Below are 26,052 nucleotides of genomic sequence, written 5' to 3' on the forward strand. Positions count from 1 at the left end.
CATTCTTAGAACTGCTTTTATGTATTGGTGATACATTTCACTTATTCAATCCAAAGGAATCTCCCCTGAGTCGAAAGATGCCCTCATAATTAACCTCAATGATTCAATACACTCCCTAAAAACTACAGGGTATATGCTGTCCACTCCAGGAGCCTTACTTCCTTTTATGCTCAAAACTTTTTCTAATACATTGCTATCATCATGAATAGTTAATGGAAAAAACTGAAAAAGAACTAAACCTCCCAAGAGTTTCTTATTCTTTTAAATGTTTTGCCCCCTCCTAAATCATTAATTACAAACACTTCTCTAAGAATTCAATTTATATACAGGGATTGAAAATCCTTTTACTAAATTCAAGGACAAAAAAAATTTTTTTGAGAAGATAATTTCTCAGATTAATTTTTAATTGATTTTCATTAAAATTTTTTTTTAAGGTTAAAAATAGAACTACAGAGAAGAATATGCAAAAAATGGCTGATTATTTAAAGAGCCCTGCCACTAACCGAAGAAAACCCATGAGTATTCCTACTACAAATGGTACCATTTCAAATCTCTTAGACACAAAAGTAACTCAAGATCGCTTAAAAGAAGTAGCAGGTAATAAACGAGAGGATATAGTAATATGGAAACACCCTGTAACAACTACACACTATTTTCTCAAGGAATTGCTTATAAATCTATATGAATATGGATGCAGGTGAGTAATTTAATTTTATAATGTGATGTTTTAATATTATTTCTTCTTCATTATGTGTATATTTCTGCCTATTGCAGCTTAAAATGTTATTTGATTCAGTCTTTAATTTTCTAAGTTTTCATTGACATGTAATATTCTGACATGCTTTGTACATAGTTAGTCTTTTTTTTAATGTGCACTTTATATTTTATTGCTTCCACTTTTAATTTCATTCTATTTCTTCATTTCTAATTTTATACATTAATTAATTTTAGAAATTTGTTTATCTGAATATTGTGATCTTTCTTCACAATGTCACCAGAAACTGGGCTTTGGAGGGTTGTCATGGCATTTGTATTGAAATGGTTCATGAGTTACACAACAAAATGTTTCATAAACCAATCTTTAAATATTTCTTTATCTAACCAAACATGCTTTTGTGTCACATAAATGAGATATAGATATCTCATGTTCTTAAGTGCCTGTGTATGCAAGAATGATGCCTTTCCTTGTCAGTTTCTGTGTTGTCTCTCTTCCTCCCAATTTTAGCAACTCTACAGTAACTTCATCTTCACCTGGGGCTTTCCAATATTCTTAAATTTCTGTGGATAAGCTGACAAATATGGTAATTTTAAAGATGTAATGGCTTTGCTACACAGGCATCCAGAATCACTGGGAGACACTTGTTTTTCTTTTAATATACAAATCACTTCTTGGGGGAAAAAAAAAAAAAAAATCGCCACCAGTCACTGGCTTGCTGTGAATCCCTAGATTCCAGTTCTTTGGAAAATGTTATAGCCATAAACTGGCACATTTCAGTTGACACTACATCCTGAACTACACCTCACTTGTGAATATTCTCTTTTTACTGCTGGTTTGCACCATCAATTTTTATTTCTTTCTTCAGTCTTTTATATGACTTCTACTGTAGTGCAATCTATTTTTTTTCTGCCTCTTGAATTATTTTCAGTTTTTTACTAGCCGTGAAAGATCATAACTGCACGTTGTTGCTGCTCGTGTTTAGCAAAAAAAAAAAAAAAAAAAAATTTTTTTTTTAAATGAAAACCACAAAACTAAAAAGGTATTAGAACCTATAGTACTTAGTATCTGGTGTGGGTTGAAGGTTAAAAACACAAAAAAAGAAGATATTTCTTCTTTTTTCAACTGGTTGACATCAGACTTAAATTTCTGTAGATAGTAATTTTCAGGAAATATGGGTGAAGGAAGGTTGGTCCAGAAAGCAGAAGTTGAAGCGTAAATGGGTGCTGACTGATTGTGACAAGGAAGTAGCTTTAAGTTTTTGTGTAACATGATGACAGACAGATTTATGTATACTAATGCAGCAAGCATACGTTGATGAAACTCCAAGTAGGAAATCATGCTTACGCAGGCACTTAAGAACGTGAATTATTACACATTACAAAAATAATGCAATCATGATTTTGCTGCATAAGAAAGGGGATAAATTGGAAATTATAGACCAAATTAGCTTGTTGTCCCACATCTACAAGTTTTTCACAAGGGTCATTACTAACAGATTAGAAAGAATACTTGATGAGAATCTACCGAAAGAGTAAGCTGGCTTTAGGACAGAATTCTCAACTATGGATCACCTTCACGTAGGCCCCAAGTGCCGAGCGATAGGGACCAAGTGATTTTTCTAAAGCAAATTATAAAGTGATCCTTCCAAGTGATTTTGTTCTGTTTCATTTCTAGCTGCTCTCTTATACTCATTTCATTGTAAGTGGTTCTTCACTTAGCAGATTTTAAGTAGAACCCAGGAAGGAAAATCATCTTTCTTTTTTAGGATATTTATCCATTTTCTTACTAACAAACTAATCCTACAGCCGCTTGGTCACTAGGTGGCACTGCTCCTGTCTCTCCATGGTGGGGCTGGAAACCTGAAAGAAAAAAGAATCCTTTCAGTGCTAAAAGGAGTAACAATGGACTTGACAAACCAGGCCTCTCCTGGAATTATGGATCAAACTGACCATAATCGGCAGCAAGATTATCCTAATTCATCTACTGCCAAAAGACAAAAGGAAGATGTGACTCAAACCATCTCTCCACTCTTTCTAATTTTTCATTCCCTCTCAGACCAGCCAGTTAGTAAACTTTCTCCCTTTGTTATACAAAGGTGTCTAGAACATATAGCTGGTCCACCGAAATGGTTCGCCGCTTGAAGTCGGGCGACCTACTAATAGAAACGACAAATCATCGACATTCTGAGCTTCTTCTTGAAACCACAACTTTTGGAGGGATTCCCATCAGTCACTCCACATGCCACTTTAAATTCATCCAAAGGGGTTATCATGGAATAACCTAAACAGCTCTGAAGAAGAATTCGTACAAGAGCTACAAAACCAGAATGTCGTACATGCCAAAAGAATCTTTATTAAAAAGGATGGAAACCTGATTCCAACCCACACTATCATACTTACTTTCAGTACTCCAACTCTACCATCATCAGTCAAAGCAGGGTACCTGAAATGCCAGGTAAAGCCATACATCCCCAATCCAATAAGATGTCAAATGTCAAAAATATGGCCATTCCCAAACATGCAGAGGACAAGCTATTTGTGCCACTTGTGGCTCAAAAGAACATAACTGTAAAGAATGTAATACACAGTCTCCTCGCTGCCCAAACTGCAAAGGAGACCACCCTGCCTATTCCAGAGACTGTAATATATGGAAAAGAGAAAAGCAAGTTCAAAAATATAAAACTGAACATAAGATTGCATATCAAGAAGCCAAAAAGCAGATACCACTATTTCCAGCAGTGAGATCATATGCAGTAGCAGCAGCAACTACAGTGCAGAAAACAAAGGTAATTGCAACACTGACTGACATCTCAGTCCCGCCTAACATCTCAATAGCGGATTGGGCACGTAATGTTCTTTTACAAACAAAACCAAAAGTTGACCAGGCAATTAATACATCCATTGTTATCTCACCAAATGCTGAAGATCCAACTTCAACAAGCAGCACAAATCCCACCAAACCAGTTGAAAAAACAAAAAAATACCGATACTATGGAAATTGATGAAAACGAGCAAGAAGATGAACCGGTTCTGGAACTTTACGCAAATTATGATATGGATAGTGGTGGCCGACCAAGCTTCCCTAGAAAAGAAAAAAATCAAAACAGATCGATTAAAACAAGCAGCCCATCGTAAGTTATCAGAATCAGTTGCTAAACCCAAATAATGCGTACACTGGAATTTTCGTGGCATTCGAAGTAATCTAAACGATATCAAAGATCTTATTTCCGTATATGCTCCTGCAAGTATCTGTTTACAAGAAACAAACCTAACTCCACACATAAGTATTTCAATCAAGCACTACAATGTATATAGGCAAGATCGAAAAACCACAACAGCTCATGGAGGAGTCACCATTTTTGTCAACTCTAATATTCCATCCAAGCACATTCAGCTGCAAACATCCCTTGAAGCAGGTGCGGTATGCATTGTGACTGGAATTACATTGACCATAGTTTCTCTCTACCTTTCACCTAATCGTACGTATTCACTGCAAGATTTGGATGACTTAATTGAATCAATTACCATCTCCATTCTGTTTGATGGGAGACCTAAATGGGCATCATATCATTTGGGGATCACTTCATACAAACAAAAGAGGACAAATGATCGAAAAACTTATAGACAGCAGGAACTTAACACTCTTAAACACAGATACCCATGTCCATTTACCAACAGGGAGTACCTCTGCAATTGATCTTACCATCTGTTCCCCAGCTCTCTTTCCTCTTCTTGACTGATCTGTTTCTGATGATCCCTACAACAGTGATCATTATCCAGTTGTGTGCTACATACTAGCAAATGATGTACTGTAATCTGTAAGAGTTACAAAATGGAAATTTTGCAAAGCAAACGGGGAAAAATACCAATGTGCTGCTTCTTTAGATAAGAAAACTATAAGACATTCTGATATCAATAGTGCTGTTACCTACGTCACAAATCAAATAATCTCTGCAGCAAATATTGCAATACCAAAGACAGCTAGCCAGCTCCATAAACACTACAAGCAGTGGTGGAATGAAGAATGCTTGGAAGCAAAAAAAGAAAAAAATAAGGCTTGGAATCAATTCAGAAAGTTCTCCATCACCACTAATCTCATAAAATATAAGAAAGCCAGAGCAAAAGCACGTTATATATGCTGGAAATCTCAGAAAGAGTCCTGGATATCTTTTTCAAGCAAAATTAATAGAAATATGGACAGAGTAATCTGGAATAAAATTAGACAAATTTCAGGCCAACATTCAACCATCCCTAAACCGATCATAAGCTGGAAAGGTCATGACATAACTGAACCAGAAAAAATTGCAAATCTACTAGGAGAAACATTTGGGGAATTTTCAACAAAAGAAACAACCTCATACAGACCAATCTTTCAAACATATAAAGCTCAAATCGAAAAATACAAAATTAATTTCCATGCAGCTCATGAGATTTTATATAATTTTATATAACTAACCCTTTACTATAAATGAATTGCATAAAGCCCTAGCGAAATCTAAGCAAAGTGCAGCAGGTCCGGATGGAATCCACTATCAAATGATTAAAGATCTCAGTAAAAATTCTTTATGCATGCTCTTACATATACCTTGAGGATACATATCCAGACTCTTGGCGACATTCATTTGTACTGGCCTTTCCAAAACCTGGGAAGGACCATTCCAACCCATATAATTATCATCCCATTGCCCTCACTAGCTGTCTAGGTAAAACTTTAGAAAAAATGGTGAATAATCGGTTAACATGGTTTCTTGACTTCCATAACCTCCTTAGTCCTAGCCAATATAGTTTTCGGAAAAACAGATCAACAATAGACATAATAACAAAAGCCGAATCAAATATATGCAATGCCCTTCTCCGAAACGAACACCTTGTAATGATATGCCTTGTTATTGAAAAGGCATTTGATACTACCTGGAGATATGGTATCCTTCGTGAATTGCACAAATTAGGACTTCGAGGCCATCTACTGAAGTTCCTTCAGAATTTCATGTCTGAAAGAACTTTTCAAGTCCGCTACCATCATATTCTGTCTCTAATATACAATCAAGAACAGGGGTCCCCCCAAGTCTCAGTCCTCGGTGCAACCCTTTTCGCTATCAAAATCAACCCTATAACAGAAGTTATTCCAGCAACAGTAGAAATCTACCTATATGCTGACAACCTCACGATATCATGTCACTCACAGAATATGCGGACAATCGAGAGGCAGTTTCAATGTGCTATTAACAAAATAGAGACCTGGTCCATCTAATGGATATCGAATCCCAGTACAAAAGACAGTGGCAATACATTTCTGCAGAAAATGAAAGATGCATCCTGATCCAGAAATAAGAATAAGCAATCAACAAATCCCACTCAAAGTATCCGACTACTAGGACTAATCATGGATCAAAAATTAAATTTTCTAGAACACATAAAATATATACATACAATGTGCTTAAAGAAATTAAACATTTTACGAGCTGTATCAGCCACGACATGGGGAGCTGATCGTTATTCACTTTTGCACATTTATCGTGCAGTGATAAGATCTAGCTTAGATTATGGTTCTCCCATTTACTCCTCAGCTAGGAAAAGTGTTGAAACTGGTTAGATCCAATTCATCACAGTGCATTATGTGTTGTTTCCAGAGCCTTTCGTACCTCACTTGTGTACAGTCTATACACAGAGATCCATGAACTCACACTCAATCTTTGTAGACAAGTCCTCCTTCTGAACTATGCTGTGAAAGTTCAAAGTCTTCCTGGACATCCAATGTGGCAATATCTGTATAAACCGAAATGGGAAACCTTATATGCAAACAAACCTAACACATGCAAACCTGCAGCCATCCGACTAAAAGAAATACTCTCAAAATCGAACTTAAGTATGGATAAAATCTGCCAAGATACCCCCACATCCCTTCCACTGTGGGAAATCAGTTCAGTTGACTGTGACATGGACCTCATAAAATGGAAACAACAATATCCCAAGTCAACATACAAAACAGCTACATTCCTCTTATGTAACGCAATTCTCTGACTATTCTCATCTGTACCCTGATGGATCCAAGACGGATGTACACAGTACTGCAGTCGTGTTGCCAAACAGCGTAATTTCACAGTCTCTTCCAATAGAGTGCAGTATCTTTAGTGCTGAATTGTTTGCAATAAGTCTCGCCCTAGATCAAATTACCAAAACTTCTCTCGTAAAAAGTATCATTTTCACAGACTCATTAAGTGCAATATATGCTTTACAGATAGAAGATCATCCATCTCATCCATATGTAAGAAAAATTCTTTCCATCTTATCACATCTTAGGGAAAAAAAAAATAGAGTCTGATTCACTTGGATTCCTGGACATTCTGGAATATTCTGCAATGAACGTGCGGATGATGCTGAAAAACATCCATCAAACGAAAATTCTCACTTGCATAAAATTCCGCTCAATGACTTTAAAAACGTCAATTGAAAAGTCTCTAAACATATGGGCGCAGACCTGGAAATCTTAAACAAATAATAAATTGTATGAAATCAAACAGCAAACAGAAATCCTGGAAATCAAGTTTTCGGTCAAACAGACACGAAGAGGTTATCCTTGCCCGGCTTCTCATCGGCCACACACATTTAACACACTCTTACCTCCTAATGAAAGACGATCCTCCACAATGCCACAGTGTCTGAGCGCACTAACAGTGAAGCACATCATCATAGAATGTCCACGATATCAAATTGCCCGCCAATCAGCATTCAAATGAGCCATAAAGCCTTGAGTTCATTATGGGAGAAAAATCAAACGTCAGTGAACTCTTTTCATACCTAACCAATCATATCTACTATAACTGCAATCTTGTCTAGATGATCCTGCAGTGCTTCTTTAATCAGTGATTCAATTATTTTCCCTGTAACAAGTTAAACTAACAGGTCTGTAATTACTTGTGTCACCCTTTGTGAATTGGAAATTCACAAAGGGTGACACAAGTAATTACAGTACAGGTCATGGGGACCTCCCCGAGTCCATGGAAGCTTTTATAATTATAGTTAAGGGTTTGCTCCTTTAATATAACTGGATAGATCCTATCCATCCCACATGCCTTTCTTATGTTCAACTTCAACAATTTCTCCTTCATTTTGCTCTCAGTTATTACAAAATCATTTAACTCCCTGCTAGTGTTTAAGCTTCTGGCCTCCACTTCCCTACAGACTTGCTCATGTGTGAATGCAGATGCAAAATACTCATTCAGTTTGTCAGCTATCTCAGCAGGATAATCAACAATCGAACCATCAATATCAAGTAGACCAATCTGATTCATCTCCTTCTTTTTAGAGTTTACATAAGTAAAGAAGGCTTTGCTGTTTTTCTTTGCATCCTTTGCCAAATATTTCTAATAATATCCGTTAGCTTGCCTAGGCAGATTATGAGAAATCTTTACAAACTAACTTATATCTACCATAGTCTTCTGTGTCACCTGATAATTTATATGTATTGCATGCATTTTTCTTCTCTACCACTAGTCTGATTGCCGACCGGGGTAGTTGAGTGGGTAAAGTGCCTGCTTAGCAACCCAAAGGTCACGTGTTCAAATCCCGCCTTGGGCATGGATCAGAGTAGTCCAAAAACCTTGGGAGGTGCATTATGGCCACAGAAGCCGATGCCCCAACAAATAACAAAAAAAAAAAAAAAAAACTAGTCTGATTAGTTCATCTGACATCCATTTAGGCCTAAACCTTGAACAGTATTTCTTAGTTGGGAGAAAACACCTAGTTGATAAATACAGAAAACAAGGCAATAGCCTACCAAGATTTCTTCCTTGAATGCTTCCCATTTAAAATTTGCTATTGGTTTTAGCATCATCAGTTGGTCCCATTGTATAGAATTTAAAAACTCTGAGACTGCTGTAGTCACCTTTACAAAAGCAAAAACCCTTCCCTTTACCCCTGATGGTAGTTAACTCTGAGTAAATCCCACATCAGCACACTGTGATCACTGCCACCTAGTGGCTCCTTTATCTGCAGATTCTTAATTCATGAAGAATCACTGTTGGTAATCAGAACAACAGTATTACTCCCCTCTAGCTACTTCTCGAACATTCTGCTATAGAAAACAGTCATCCAGTAAATCCACAAAAGCCTTGCTAGTGTGTGAGTGACCAACTCACAACTTCCAGTCAATATCTGGGAAATGAAAATCCCCCATTATAAGACAATCTGATTTACTGGCCCAGTCTATATCTCTGTACAGTTGTTCATTGTATTCCTCAGAGTCATTAGGCCTATAACACACTCTTACTCTCAGTTTTGCTTTCCCAATGCTTATGTCGCACCAAACTGACTCAACATTACACTGTCCACCCATATCAACTGGATGGACTTCCATAGATTTTATGTGTTTAACTAACAGCATAAACCCTCCTTCCTTTCTGTACTCCCCAAATTCCAATTCTGCATTCCTGTTATATCTGCATTATATCTGTATGACACGATGTCTCTGAGTTCTCAACATCTGCCTTTGATGTCTTGACCTGCACTTCAGATTCATCAAATTTATTTACTAAACGCCTAGCATTGGTGTACACGTAAGTATAGTAGTAGTAGTAGTAGTAGTAGTAGTGGCATGTGATGCAAGAAAGCAGTGTATGAGCTTATGCAGCATCAGCCAAAAAAAAAAAAAAAAAAATTCACGCAACCGATTCCCTCTAAAAGTTTATCCAGTTCCTCCTTAAATTTATTTAACCTATCAACTTCCACAACGACAGATGGAAGTTTGTTCCAGCAATTAACCACCCGCTGGCTAAGGCAAATTTCCGCACATCTATTCTACGTCTGTCTTATACATGCACTTGTTCTTACTCTTAGTTATCCTAACACAGCCCATATATTTACTTGTTCCATGATGACTCCCATTAGTCTTAGAAATCCTCAGCACCTTGCTTTCCAGACTGCTACTCATTCCAATAGATGCAGCGCAAGAATCACTTTCACCTCTGCCTGTGGCTACTGTTAATCCATTAGTCTGTGAATCTCCCCCCAAGTTAGCAGTTTTTCGACCCACCTAACACTGTCTTGTGTTCTTCTGTTGCCATCGGAGCCCTGGCAATGCGTGTGAGTGTTTTCCTCTGACTGGTTTTGCAAACAGCATCCAGCTGTTTGAGCATTACAACTCACATGAATGGCAATTTACCATGTCGACCATCCAACTTCCGACAACCAAATGATTCAACTTATTTTGAACTCTTTTAGCTCTACTTAATACAGCTCTATGTAAGGCATTGCACTCTCTCAGATATTCATTTCCTCACAAATTTTTTTTTTGCCTGCTGATGTTTACACAAACTTTTATGGCACCTTCAGATTTCTGTCAGGGTTGTAACAAATGTTATTGAATGTTCTGCTATGCTAATCAGCTTGACAAGCTAATTGTTTGTCCATATATGTTACAGTAATGCATACAAATTTTCAAATAAATCCATCCATTCTTTCTGCATTGTGGAGGGAACAATCTCAATGACATGCAGTGTAACTTTAGCATTTTTTTAATACAGTACATGTGTAAGGTAGTAATTTTACTCTTAACTAGTAGTACACCTGTTTCTGTGATTGACTTCATTTAAATAAAATATTTATTTCAATATTTATATATTATATTAATATGATAATTATATTATATTAATTATTTAATCAGATGTTCGTGTTTTCTTTATGTAGACTGTGGCTTTATAAACGTCTTGTGATTCTAAACCTTCTCATTGTTGCAATTGGAGTTGTATTATATTATCTAGAGGGACCTCATCAAAAGGTATTTTCTTTGTTAGTTTAAAAATTATTAAAAATGACTGTAACAGATCATTTTTTGCTTTGCAGTTAACACATTTTTTATTTGTAGAATGCTTATGATCCTTTCGTATTATCAATCTTCTGCTGGCAGTAATTTAATTCCTGAAAAACAGTTCAGTATTTAAAACCATTTGTGAAATAAAGCTTTTAAAACATAATTGAAAGGCATTTTTCATTATTTATTTATTTTTTTTTGCTTAGGTTTAGTTTGCAATTTATGCAGCATTTTGTCTCTTAATATTAATGATTTCAACAATTTAAATAGCTGGCAAAAATATTTTTATTAACTTTTTAACTTTTATATCAACTTCCACAACAACAGATGGAAGTTTGTTCCAGCAATTAACCACCCGCTGGCTAAAGGCAAATTTCCGCACATCTATTCTACGTCTGTCAGAAATCATATAAGGTTGATCCCAAAAAAGTAATACACTTGAATCACATGCAATTTTATTTATTAAATTGTATATGATGCAAAATAGTGTGATTAAAATACAATTTGAATTATAAACCATTTTATTTAAAAAAATTGAAAATCATTACAATTCTTCAATCTTCTTGGAAGGCTTTGAATGTCTGTCAACGAGCAGTTTTTATTAGGTCACCTTAAGACCTCTACCTCTACTTCATGGAGAGGTTCCTTCAATTTTGTGAAGAGGTCATAGTATATTGGATTTGTGTCTACACTGTAGAGTGAATAACCTCCCGCCCATACATTTCTAACAGTTCCTTCATACAGCAACCTGTGTTCTTGCATTTTTGTGTAAGATGATTACACCACAAGCAAATTTCAAGTCACTTTTTTATTATTATTTTTTAAATTTTATTATTTTTTAATCATCTACTGTGAGTTATTTTGAAAAAAATATTTGTGATTGCACATATAGTATCTTCATAAATGCATCTTATGGCTCATGGTTGATTGTGATTATTCCATGACTATCATAGACCATAATTACCATTTGCTTCACTTTTGATTATTGTTTAGCCAGGTGGGAAGGAGCAGCAGTGCGTAGCACACACTTCTTGATTGGACCGGGGTTCGAGCCCATCACCACCAAATACTGAGGATGCGGAAAGTTCAGGGAATGACCACCGCATATCCCAGAGCAATATGGCCTTAGTTGCTAATGCTCCTAAAAACCAAATAACTAACTAACTGATTATTGTTGATAGCTATTATTTTAGATGAAATGAGGACTGTTCTACTTGACAGCATTGTTCTTGAACTCACACTCTCAATCAGAAATCCAGGATTAATCAATGGCAACAAATCTCTTTAAAAGGTGAATTTTTCCTTTCATTTTTATAATGTATGAGAAGTTGCTATGCAATGCATTTTATATTTGCTTTCTCACTGTCTGAAAGATGGTGAGAATCCATTCCAATGCATTTTCTACTTTTGAAGTTCAGTTAAAAATTTGAGCTTTTTTGAGATGCTGGACTGTGGTTCAGTCTATGCACTATCTTCTTATGGTATGGAATTTACACTGGAGACTGGTATGTTATCTGTGGTGGTTGAAGTCCTTCTGAATAGTGACTAATCTGCATTTTTAACACTAGGACTTGATGGCTATTTAGATAGTCACTTGTGAGCTTGAAAGTAGGAAATAAATGGATTTAGGAAAGCACCTCATAAGAGGTTATTATTTATGAGTTGGAACATATTGGAATCACAGGAAAAATTCTTATGTACATCACAGGATGGCTACAAGATAGGAGATAGAGTTGTGATTAATGACTGCTCTTCAGATTGAACCATTGTAAGAAGTGGGGTTCCCCGAGGATACTTACTGATACAGCTATTGTTTTCAGTTTTCTTAAATGACATTGACAAAGATACAGGAGTAATGTCAAAATTTGCAGATAATGTCAAACTTTGTAGAATAGGTAATGATCAGTGCCAAAAGCACTTCTTCAGGATGATACAGATAGATGGGATAGTCAGAAAAGTGGCAGCTCTGTTTAATTCAGCAAAATGAACCCCAAAATAACTTATGTTTTGTGGGATTGAATTAAAAACTAGAAGAAAAAGGGGATTTTGAAATTACAATGTAGTCAGACATGAAGTTCTATGAGCAGTGTAGGCAGGAGGCAAGGAAGGTTCATGATGTTCTATCAATGATTTATCAAACATTCTTGGAATATTGTGTTCAACTGTGGAGACTACACCTAAAGAAAAAGACATCGTGCTTCTTTAAACGGTCCAAAGATGGAAAACCTGCATAGTGACATTGGTAAAGGGCATCCATATGAAAAAAGAGTCCTGGTATTGTGGGCTACAGAGCCTGACAACCAGGCACCTTAGAGGGAGACCTGATTGAGGTCATAAGACTCTGAGAGGGGATAGCAAAATGAATGAAGGTAAAATTTTAATTGTTATAAATAATTCCAGAACTAGGGACCAGAAATTCAAATGATGAGGGAAGGGGTTTAGATTGGATTGCAGGCAGTTTTCTCTTAGCCAGTGAGTTTCTCTTAATGCAATAAAAGCTGGGCTCCCTTACTCCCAGACTAAATCTGGCAGCTGGATTTGTTGAGCCTTGGTGTAGCAATTCAGATTAATTCCTTGGTAAGCAGTGCAGATGAGGTGCCATTGGAAACTAAAAAATTGGGCCTGGTGACTTGTTTTTACAAACCATTTTAGCAGGTGTGATGCTGAAATGAGAGTTTTGTTTTAAAATCTGTATCTTGCCAAGGATTGGCAGACTTGATAAAGGTACAGTATGAATTATTGTCCCTTTATCAAATATATAAAGACACAATAAGTATATTCCTAGAATTTTTCCCCTGATGAAATACAAATGGATAAAAGTTGCTATTAACAGCTTGTAACCATTTGTATTTGATCAGGGAGAAAATAAATATTCAAAGTTATGAGTAGCTGTGTTCTTGTGGTTAGCATGTGCAGTCACAAGTAAGGGGAGTTACAAATTGAAGCCTGTACTCTTCTGAAAATCTGGCTACTTTTAATAATTAAATACTTGTAAAATAATAAGAGGAGTTGATATCAATATTTTACAAATATTGGTATCAACGTAGAATGTATTAAGCATTACAGCTCTGGTTCATACTATCTAAATAATTCAATATGTATGCAGTCACAACAAATTTGTAAACTCTTCTGGCCTTGACCATATAGAGAATAAATAAATTTAAAAAGCTGACATAGCCATGTGGTTAAATACAAGGGTACAATAGTAGCAGTATTTAGCGGCCTTGTAGAATAGAACCATGGCAAGGACATTCGAGTTGACCCTGGTTCTTGTTCTCTCTCTATTTTGTCAACTCCTGCCTCATGCAGCCTACCTAGCACAAAAACAGAATTTATTTATTCATCATGCCATACCTAGAGGTACTGGTTTCTTTCTTTTTTTTTTTTTATTTCTTGAGAAAGTAGATTTTAATTAACCTTGAATTCAGGAAAAAATAAAATATGCTTTAGAGTTACGTGAAAAAAATGGGCTTTTCTTTTGTTACTTTTTATATGAAAAATTTAAAAATAAAACATTTGGCACCTAGTCGTCAACTGTAAATAGTGAAAAAATATTTTAGACAAAAAAATTAATAATAAAGACCAAACAAATAGAAAACAAGAAGTATTAAATAATATGTTATTATAATTCTTGGCATGAGCTTTTTTATATAAAATTACTTTTTAAAAAAAACAAGTAAAATCTGCCAATTTGTCCAATATGTAGTATCTTCTTTCTGACGCAAAAGAAATCCAATAAAAAATTTTCATTTTGCATGGATATCGGTTTTTGTTTCTAAAGTACTTTTTAATTGCAATTTAATGGTTTTTATTTATTTTTTATAAGAACCCCAAGCACGCGAGATATTAGAAATTATAGTATTTAGTAACTTGCATGGGTTGAAGGTTAAGAAGATACTTGTTGATATTAGACTTGAATTTCTGTAGATTGTAATTTTCAGGAAATATACTAGGAAGGAAGGTTCTTCCAGAAAACGTAAGTTGAATGAATAAATGAGGAAGAAAAAAAATTTGGTTCTGAGTTTGAAGTTGGAGAGTAAAAGGATGCTGACTGGTTCAGGCACTTGCTCATACTGGTTTGGAAGAAAGAGGGGGAATTATAGAAGCCAATTCAGAAGAACAGAGCCCACGGAAGTATTTTTCTGTTTATGCTGCATGTCTATGAGACAGAGTAGAGAGGCTTTTTTAGAGATGAGTCGTTAATTAACCTAACTGCCCTCTTTTGAATGGAATCTAGAAGCCTGAGAGGTTTTGGGGGGCACTGACCCAGATGTCGAAAGAGTATTCCATGGTAGGACAGATTTGTGAATTGAACAGCTGTTTGGAAGAAAACTAATGCTGGGAATGAAAGAAGCAGCAATATTTGTAATGTGCTTATGCCAAGAGAGATTAGAAGTCAGGATAATACCCAATAGAGATATATAATCATGCTTAGAAATCAGTGTCATTTAAGATAAGCATAGGAGCAGAATCCTTTTTGCGAGATATAAGACAGGACTGAGTTTTAGAAGAATTGAAATTATTATTAATAATAATAATAATCAACTAAGTTATCTTTGCCCCACTGGAGAATTACCTGGAGATCAGCATTTAAGGAATTAGTAGTGGATATTCGAGAAGTTGAAGCAGTCTATGCTGAGCAAGGTTTTTTGTCAGCAAAACTATGGATAGGATTTATGGTCAATGGAAAAAGGTCATTGATATACAAGAGGAAAAGAGTGGAAAAGAGAACCGAATCTTGGGGAACACCATCATTAGTGAGAAGTTAGACGACAAAAGCCATCTACCATTACTTACAGTGAGCAGTCAGAGAGAAAACTGGGTACCCAATTAAAAAACACAGTTGGCAAACCATGACATGGAAATTTATTTAGAAGACCTTTATGCCTAACATGATCAAAAGCCTTTAAAATGTCAAGAGCAACTGCTTAATTTTTACCATACTTTTCAATTGAATTTGTCCATAGATGGATAACATAAGCCAGAATATTACCAGTGAATTGACACTGACGGAATCCATACTGACGATCATTGATCAAATGGCTGGTTTCTAGATAGTTTAACAGTTAGCAGTTAATTTATTTCTCCATTAGTTTAGAAAGAGTAGCAGTAAGTGCAACTGGATGATAACTGGATGGGAGGGATATGTCACTCTTTTTAGGAACTGGCTGGATATGAGCAAATTTCCAAGCAGAAGGGAAAAGGCCTTTGGAATAAGAAAGTGAAAAAAGGTGACACAAAAGAGGAGTAAGCTCAGGAGAACAGGCTTTGAGAATGAGTGGAGAAATACCATTAGGAACTGGAGCTTTCTTAGCATCAAGCTTATTTAAAATCCTTCTGACATCCTTTTGACAGAAGACCACAGAAGGTATTGAATGGAGTGCACTGGGAATGGTAGGAGGAGGAGGTTTACCACGATCATCAATACTCGAGTTGGAAGGTCAGCTTTATCTTTGGTTGAAGTGGCAATAGAACCATCTGGTTTTGACAGAGGTGGGCAAAAGTTGCGGACAATAACTTTGTCAAGAGACCAGAATGCCAGTGTGCTCGACTACTATTTGTACAAGAGGCAAGTTATCTACTCTTAGCCTATTCGAAATCTAGTTGCTGATTAATTACTGCTTTACATTTATTGTGAGTTTTGGTGTAGACTGAAAATGAACCTGGAGATTCGGATACAAGCCAATTGCCATATGCAACATTCTTATCTTGAACAGCCTTAGCATATTTTTAGAAAACCAAGGTTTAGATAAAGGATGAAATTTTAAGCTGGACTGTGGAATAAAGGATTTCATCTCTACAAGAATAATTTCACTGCCACTATCTGAGCAAACGTTGACATCACAAGATTTTAAACAGTAATCCACTGAAAGAGAAGAAAAGAATTTTCACATATCATCGTATTTTGCATTCTTATAATGCCAAACAATATGAGGTTGAGAATGCACATGAGAACAAGGCTCTGTTGGAGAAGAGACCATCACAGAGTTGTGATCTGAGGTGCCTAGCGGACCACTCACCTCGACTGTGTACTTGGAAGGGTTGTTTGTGAGAAAAAGGCGAAGTGCATTGACTGCGTGGTTATGATTGTCAGGAATTCTGGTAGGTAAATGAACAATCTGTGCGAGGTCATTAGTAATTGCAAAAGTCATCTCGATCAGCTGTAGTTGTGAACATTAAAATCACCAAGGAAAATGACCTCGCTGTTAGAAAAGTTTGACTGGAGAAAGTCAAGTTTCAAAGAGAGGAAGTCAGAGTTCAAGTGATTAGTGGAGTTGGAAGAATGATAGAGGCAACAGATGAATATGACAGAATGTGGTAGAGAGATTTTAAGCCAGAGGAGTTCAAAAAGATGAGATGCCAAATTACTGCATCTGACAGAATATCAGAATGGACATATGCACAAATACCAACTCTGAAGTGAAAGAATCATATAGCATAAAATGTGGACAACTGGGATGGGCAGTGTTTGAATCAACTGATAATTGGGATTCTATCAGAAAGAGCACATGAGGTTTTGTGGATTGTAAGTGGAAATCAACATCATTGAGATTTTAACTAAGCCCATATACATGTGTGAAATGAACGAAGAATTGTTTGGGATGTTTACATTGTTTCTCAGATAAGTTTGTTCTATTATAACAATTTGTGATGTATTCAGTAGTAAGAAAAGGTGCAGGGGACTTGTTTGTGTGTTGTTTGTTATTTGGTTTTTAGGAGCATTAGCAACTAAGGCCATATTGCTCCAGGGGGTATATCGGTGGTCATTCCCTGACCGTTCCGCATCCTCCGTATTTGGTGGTCACGGGCTCTAACCCCGGTCTAATCAAAAAGCGTGTGCTACGCACTGCTGCTCCTGCCCACCTGGCTACAGAGGCACTGCAGGGGACTTGCTTTATGAAGTAATGAAATTTTTGATATGGTGTTTTGATAAGAATGTATCCAGCTCTTTGACATAATGTGGCCTAGTCCCCTGCACACACACTACTCGGACTCCCTCCAGTCACAGGCGCCTCCGTAGCCAGGTGGGCAGGAGCAGCAGTGCATAGCACACTCTTCTTGATTAGACTGAGGTTCGAGCCCATGACCACCAAATACGGACGATACGGAAAGGTCAGGGAATGACCACTGCATATCCCCGGAGCAATATGGCCTTAGTTGCTAATGCTCCTAAAAACCAAATAATAATAACAACAACAACTCTCCAGTCACTCTGCAAGGATATCTTGCAGAGTAGAGGCAGTAAAATTATGCACTAGCTGGTCCAAAGTTTCCTAGAGAGGTACCAGTAGTTTCGGTCCAGTGAACTATCTAGCGACCCACCTGCAAACACTGTTTTGAGCTGTACCCTCAAAATGTGAGGAAGATTGAATCTCTCTCTCTAGGATGTCCATCATTACCTCAAACAACATTAATCATACTGCAAGACGGAAGAGATGGGGGCGATTGCTGAAGCTTTGCTATCAGGGCAAACATGGGTTTCACCACTTAACGCCTCCAGGAAGCAAAGTGGTGGAATTGCACCAGTTGATGAGAATCATCTATCAATTAGTATTGCATAATAACTCAGAGGGGCAGCATTCCTCTGTGTTGTGTTGGTGCCATATTTCAGGACTTGTGCATGGGGGTTATACACAGGGTTACTAACAGCCCTGCCATTGTGAAGGTGCAGGCATACAATTTGGCTCTCACTTACCAACCAGAATTTTCTGAAATTAGGTCCACTTGACTTGTGTGTCACCTGAGTACACCCATTATTTTCCCAGTTTCTTCACAAATATTAATTTCCTTTGATAACAACTGAAAATTGTCATTAATACCTGATTGGTTTTTAAACTTTCAGCAACTGATTGCTGTAACTTCTCGTTAAGGCTTCTGAACTATTATACTGTATTTCTTGGATATTATTATCACTTTCAGAATTGATCTCACTTTCTGCACAGTTTTCCCCTTTCAAAATGTTCCTTTGTACTGCAAGTATTTTGACCTTGTAAAAATTTCATCTAGGATATTAAGGATATCTTTAGGAATTTGTTCCTTTCTTTAATCATGTAATTTTTTACATAAAGCTAAATTAATCTTGGGAAGAAATTTAAAGACTTAAAATCTCCCCTATCTTTTAAGAGTTTTAGCAGCTCAAATCAGTTAACTCACTGCTTTTAATGTGATTTGGACTAATTTCAAAGTAACAAATTTGCTTTCTACAATTAAGTTAAAAAACCAGTGTATGATTTAAATTTAATAGAATTAATTATTCGTAAAATCACTCTGTTATCAGTGGGAGAGCCTTAGGGAAATCTAGAGACATGAAACGTTGCCTGCACACCAAGGAAATGTTAGGTGTGTGTCTTGGGTGTTATTTTTTTATTATTATTTTATTTTATTTTTTTCATACTCAGTATTATTCTCTTTTATGAATTGAAGTCAGTTAGTACCACACATGAGGTGTTCCATTATCAGTTGGCAAATGTTAGATGGAAAATGCTCCTCTTTATAAGTTATACATAAATACAGGCAACCCCCATACAACACGGTTTAGCTCTAACACAATTGATAAATTGTGGCAATCCTTGCACAACACGGTTTGAGAATTGTGGGAACTCACGCATAACACGGTATTTTTGAGCTTTTGTGCTGGGAAAACCTTGCTATTATGTTAGATGTAATTTTCAATGTTTCCATTCCGTTTTGTGAATCCCTGCTGTTGACTCGCTAGTCGTTATCGCCTTCATGGTATTTTTCTAAAGCACATTTCTGGAGGTCACTACCATAAAACAATTTGAAGTTTCCAATTTATTGGTCTTTTCTGTTAGTGTAATCAATTATAAACGGGTAGTAAACTCGATCTTCTTGCATTTGCTATAGTACCGATAGCTGGAATTTTGTGGGTTTTCACGTTATTATGATGAAATGTGTTTCCCCTTCCATGAAATATTCAATCATATAAAAAACAAATTTTCAGAAACTCGTTACTCCATATCTCACTTGTGTGTATCGTGTTTGTTGCTACTTGTGCATGCCGGATTCTTTGTTATTAATTGCTTATCATTTTTACTGTTTTTGCTTTAAATTTTACAACCAAAAAAAACTCAGTGAACAGAAATATCAATTAGTATGTAAATAGTACAGTACGTATTAATTAAGCTATATCTGTAAGCATAAATTTATTTTTATTTTGCTAACTAGAAAATATTCTTCTGATTTTCATGTATCGATTAAAGCGGGGGTCCACTATATTTTGTTGGGAGATCCCAGGGTTAGATTTTGTGCCATTGAACTTGTGCTTGTTGGAGACCATAAAAAAATTGACTTTGAAGAGTGCAGTTCGTGAATTTTAAAGAGAGCAGAAGGTACATGAAATCTAGATGCTGCAGAAGAGATTGTGCTTAGCAGCGATGAAGAGGAAGAAAATTAAATGAACGTACATTATCTGACATATGAGTATCACAGTTTGTATGGTAAGACGTTTGTTCAGTTATTACTATTTAAGTTACTACTATTATAAAAATAAAGTTAAAATATTAAGTTATTACTACTATAAAAATTAAGTTTCCGATAGTTATAAAAAACAAAAATGGTGTATTTTTGTTAGCTTTTTGTACTGGTTCTTAGTCCCGTATAACATGGTTTTGCATTACACAAGATTTTGTAGGAGCCAAACTATCATGTTTATACAAGGGCTACCTGTATTATATATCTACAAATTAGAATCCTTAAATCCATTTACTTGAAAAATTTGCAATATTTTGGTGATGTTTATAAATCAAAGCAGTTCCATTATGCTTTTGCAGCAGTTCCACTAGCTGCAAAAGATGTAGCTTGATCTTGAAAGAATAAGCAAAGCCAGGCACTTTAACTGGGCTAAAAATAATCTGTTCCTTTTCTCATCTTCTGTTTTTTTGAGGCGCCTCCGTAGCCAGGTGGGAAGGAGCAGCAGTGCGTAGCACACGTTTCTTGATTAGACTGGGGTTCAAGCCCGTCACCACCAAATACGGAGGATGCGGAAAGGTCAGGGAATGACCACCGCATATCCCGGAGCAATATGGCCTTAGTTGCTAATGCTCCTAAAAAAAAAAAAAAATCTGTTTTTTTGAAGTATAGAATTTTGTAATGGAGTTTGTAACTAATTTTATGATTTTTCAAATTTTGCATATACTGTACATTTCTGTTTTCAATCTGAACAGTATCTTATGTGAAGATTCCATTTCATTATCCCCTGAAAAATATCATATAGGCTACATTATTTACAACCTGACCATCTTTATCAACGATTCATAATTTGCTTCTTGCTCTTCTTTTTCATAAAACAAAATGCTGCTGTTAAATGAATTGTTTGATTGTAACATATTGATGATCACACTTTTGATAGTTGAGCAGCATCTTTTGTGAAAATCAAACAAAATAATTTAATTTTTCACCCATTAATTCAGTATTTTTTCATGCTGGACATCTGTCTGTATTAAGAATTAAACTCAAATTGTCACACTTACCAGTGAATATATTAGTATTCAAATATAGAATATTTTTATATCTTTATTCAACTGATGGATTAATTTTTTTGGTTTTTGTATTTCATTTCATAAATTTTTAACAGTAACCCTTGGATAATTTTGTTATAATACTAGCAAAATTACTTGATATTACTTGAAGTGAAGTTAGGTTGTGTTGTCTCCTCTGAAGTTCATATGCATTAAAGGGAACTTAGGCTATCTGGGCTTCCTGTGTAGAAAACCCAACAAGATTTTGTCCCAGAGCTTAAGCCAGCTCTTGAAGCTCCTGTCAATGCCAAACAAGATAAAATTACAATGTGCAAATAAATGCATCAATATGCTTAAAAAAATTTATTTTTTTTTCGTCTTTAAAATTGCTTTTAATGAAATTTTTCAGATAAAGTTTAAAAACTTTTCCTGGGAAATGGAAATCAATAAATAGGACAAATTTCTTGAAAAATAAGATGAGAAATTCTTGAGCACAAATATTTATATTTTCTTATTTATATCACATATACAGAAATGATGAATGACCATTTCTGTATATGCAATATAAATAGGAAATCTTAAAAATTAAATTGAAAAAAAAAAAAATAAATAAAGTAAAATATATATATATATACAGTACGACTCTTCTGTTTGATTATTTTATCTTAGGCGAGTTGAGAGGTTGTTTTTTTTTTTTTTTTTTTTTATGATCTCCAGATTTCCTTATAAGATGATGCTCTTTTTCATATCCAATCACGGCAATTGATCAAGCTATGGAATAATGCCACTTTTAATGATACTTGCAAAATGGCAATATTTCTTTTCTCAATGAATTGCAGTACTTATTCTGTGTAAGCTTTTTTATTTTTTAATAAAAAATTCAAATATTTAAAAAATACTGTTTTTTGCACGTCACCCTAAAAAAGATATATATATATATATATATATATATATATATATATATATATTAATTATGCTGAAAATGAAAGAAAAAAAAAAAGTTAGTCATAAAATATAAACATGAAACTATTTTCCATTTCATGAAATTTAAAAGCATGAAATTTCAAACTGGTGTGCATAGTGTTTTGTCAAAGAATAAAGGCATAAACAGATAAATAATACTAATAATTGAGAAAAAAATGGATTTTGTATAATAATTAAGCATTTAACTATTTAATGAAATTGATTATACAAATTAATTATATAAATAATTTGTACAACTAATTTCAAACAGCATGTTGAGCAGTGTGTTTACAAATACTGAAAGCAAAAGTAATACCAGTAATATCACTGTAAACAGGTGAAAACCAACCACAACTATGTGACCTAGTGTATCTATTGATTAGTGTATCTGTTGCTGACCTGACAGATACACTAATCAACCCATCTGTGCAATAGATTTGAATGGTGGTGGCCCTTATGAAGTGTTTGAAATACAGTAGTTCTTCCATCATAGAGCTTGTCATTAGTCAGCTGAATGAAAATAAGATATATTCCACCAGTTAGAGAAAAATTGGTTGAGAGATTTCCAATCAGCTTATTTGAAACAATGATGATTTTTTAAAACTGAAGTTTTAGTTATCAAAAACTAAATCCAGTATAATTGGAATATGGTCAGGTGGAATGACCACATCTCACTTATCATGCAGTAAGGACAATTGGAACCAATGTGTTAAAACCAAATCAAGATGAGAAAATGATCCTGGACATATTAGGGCTAAGCTATTGCTGGTTCAAATATTGCAAAAGTGAATAGCAGTTAATGTAGGTTGGTGTACAGAATCAAAATAACTGGAAATATTAAAATTGCCGTTAATATTGGAGATAGCCTTGTTTGTCTTGGTCATTGTATCTTCATTGCTAACGTCATCCAAAACTGACAGCACTTCTGGGCCAACTGGAGGAGGCAGGTAGAATAACAATTATGAAAAATTGATGTCTGAAAAAACTTACTAGCAGGGATGAATACTTCTACGATTAAGAAGACTTGAAAGAACTTTTACTTTTTTATGAAGAAGCACTGCAATTCCTTCTCCCTATAAAAGAATGGAGACAATTCAGAGTCCAGAATAGCAGAGTGTAGCCGTGTTTTTGTGATTAAGATAATAAAAAAATTGAGTAAAAATAACTAATCCATAGCTAAGTTTCTATAATCAGAATAGTAATAAATAACAAAGATGAGTTAGGAACATAACTAGAAACTCTTGAGAGCTGGGTTGTATTAACAGGTTCTCATCTCAAGATGAAGCAGCATGGTGCTTGGTGAGAGTTCCCATGTGCCAAATAGCAGTGTTCAAAACTGAGCCCTGGACGCTACTTGACTACCAGTAGTCAGTTGGACGCTACTGATTACCAGAATTGAAGCATAGGGCGGAAATCTAGATGTGAGTTTACGAACAGCTTGTTCATTCAGCTACTTCTAAACATCCTCAGCAAGGGTTGAAGGCTTGAGTCTGCTAATGCACATTTTGAAGCAGAAACAGAACTTTGGATTACTACAAGTGGAAAGTGGACTCTATTGAAGGAAATTTCTTATCGATGATAACTATAGAAAATTGTCACTGTAAGAGAGTAAAGAATATCTGAATGCTGAGGTAGACTTTTGATGGAGTAACCGAGGAACTCTGTAGTCTCTGAGGGAGAGTATAGAATCTTAGAAGCATTCTCTGAGGTGAGCATCATGATGTTAGGATGTTTCATTATGATGACTTAATTTCTTGAGAATGTTCTCTGAAAGATAATTTTTTAGGTATTGGGAATATGTTTTTTGATGATTCCTTGTTTTTAATCTCTCTCTCTCTTTCTTACGTATTTCATGAAAACTACAGCTTGATGAAATTAATCTGGTGTTAATTTTCTTCTGATTCCCAAACCTAGAAAGACTAGAGTTTCATAGAGATTAGTGTACTATAGATTTCAATAGTTTTCTGTGGGATATATGGAAAAAAATGTATATAATAATAATAAATTAATAATAGCACTGTGATTTTTGCATTCATTTACTGCACACATTTAATGTACACTAATTTATTGTTTCACTTTTTAATTTATGGTGATATTGTGTAATATAATACATGCGTACACACACACACACACACACATATATATATATATATATATATATATTTCTTTTTTTGCAGTATGTTCATGTCATAGAGAATAAAATCCTTTGCAGTATTTACTGGATAGGATTAGGAGTGTTATCTTCTGTAGGTTTGGGAACAGGATTACATACATTCATTCTGTATTTGGTAAGTGTTTTTTTTTTTTTATAATAAGAAAACAGGTAACATATAACATGTTTTCTTATTATTCAGAGTAATTTATATCTATTTTGTAAATTAGTTGTAAATGTTAAAGAAAGAGTGGCTTAATTTCAAGAGGTTTAACTTATCTGTCTAACATATTGATTTCTTGAAGGGATGAACTAGTTAAACAACATACTTGATAAACTAGCATGTTGATTAACTTGGAAATTTTCAGATTTGCTGTGCCATGATAAATTTAATAAGGACGTGATTTTTTTTTTTTTTTGTTAACAGTTATTTTTTTTAATCTGAGACACAGATAAGACATCCAAAGAGATGCTGTAATGAAAAGAAAACAGTTTTTTTTTAAAAAAGTTGAAACAAATTTGAACATCACAGGTTTACAAATATAAAACATACATAAAAAGGTATAAAATGTTAAATATTAGTTAATTATTTAGCTCCTAAGTTTATATGTTAAATAATTGTCCACTTGTGTGCATTTTAAGACTTCTTAACTTATATTCCAAGTAGAAGGAAGGGGTTGACTGGAAGTTCATCAAAATCTAACAGGAAGCTAAATGATTTTGTGATAACTGAAAGGAAAGAGGAAGAGAGTTGTTGAAGCTTAATATAAAAAAAGGGTGCCTGGGGTGGATGGGATCTGTCCAATTATATTAAGGGAGGCAGCAAAGGAGGTAAGCAAATCCTAAGCAATAATTATGAGAGCATCTTTGGATTTGGACAAGGTCCCTGATGGATGGAAATGTGCAAATGTCCAATCTCCAATTCACAAAGGGTGACAGTTGTATTTACAGACCTGCTAGCTTAAATTTTGTTGCAGGGAAAATAATATTCTTTGTTTAAAGAAGTAATGTGGATCATGTAGACAGAAATGCAGTTATACTGTAGTCACTGCATGGATTTGTTAAGGAGAAATCTTATCTGGCCAATCTAATTGGATATTATGGTGCAGTACAGCAGTACTGCACCATAATATCCAATCGTTATAATGTGGTTCGCTTTACGCTGATTTGCTATAACGCTGTTCTTATATTTTAACCTGTATCTGACTATAACGCTCTTTTACAGATTGAATTTTTGGCATATTTAACGAAATCATTTCATTTGATGGAGTCGATAGCTTGAAAATGAATAGCATTAAAGCATTAGCCACGACGACTTGAGAAATTTTCCCACGCTCAGTGAAATTTTCTCGCACGCTAATTTAATTGCAGTACAGTGTTACATAGTTCCAAGATCAACATTTTAAAAAATGATCGAGTATATGCATTACATGCATTTATCCGATTTGTGTATATGCATATTTAAAAAATGATCGAGTATTTGCGTTATATGCATTTATCTGAAGTCTAGCCATTGCTCAGTACAGTATTAGACATTGTGTGTAATGGACAGTTTACTCGAACATTGTATCATAATTAATGCAACTAACGCAGTTACATTTTTGAAGAGTTAATAATATCGGATAAGAATGAAAAGGCAACAACGTCTGGACGCAGTACGAAGACTATAAATGTAAGAAAAAGACTGAATTTGAAAATTAAATTAGATCTTTTGAAGCGAATCAATTCCGGTCAACAACAAGTGGATGTGTGCCATAATTTAGGACTGGCAAGTTTAACTGTAAAAACAATTATAAAAAATAAAGAATTAATTTTCGCAGTGGGAAAGACAGACACTGCAAGCAACTAGGGCTCAGCCGGCTATTAGGATTGAAATGGAGACTTTAACTAATTTTATTGAAGATAATATCCAATGCAGAATTCAGTTAAGTTAA

General features: G+C 35.0%; 1 protein-coding gene across 1 annotated transcript in view; it reads left to right on the forward strand.

Moving 5' to 3' along the window:
• The window catches only part of LOC150080552 (vacuole membrane protein 1-like), a 246,568-nt gene that overhangs the window by 79,309 nt on the left and 141,207 nt on the right, over positions 1 to 26,052 (forward strand). Inside the window, exons 3-5 of the mRNA XM_090381983.1 lie at positions 435 to 697; positions 10,402 to 10,492; positions 24,144 to 24,254. Of these exons, the coding sequence (XP_090238109.1) occupies positions 435 to 697; positions 10,402 to 10,492; positions 24,144 to 24,254 (465 nt within the window). The remainder of the gene's footprint in view (positions 1 to 434; positions 698 to 10,401; positions 10,493 to 24,143; positions 24,255 to 26,052) is intronic.

Source organism: Mastigoproctus giganteus, chromosome 9, assembly GCF_048544385.1.
Source record: "Mastigoproctus giganteus isolate SK-2022 chromosome 9, ASM4854438v1, whole genome shotgun sequence".
NCBI lineage: Eukaryota > Metazoa > Arthropoda > Arachnida > Uropygi > Thelyphonidae > Mastigoproctus > Mastigoproctus giganteus.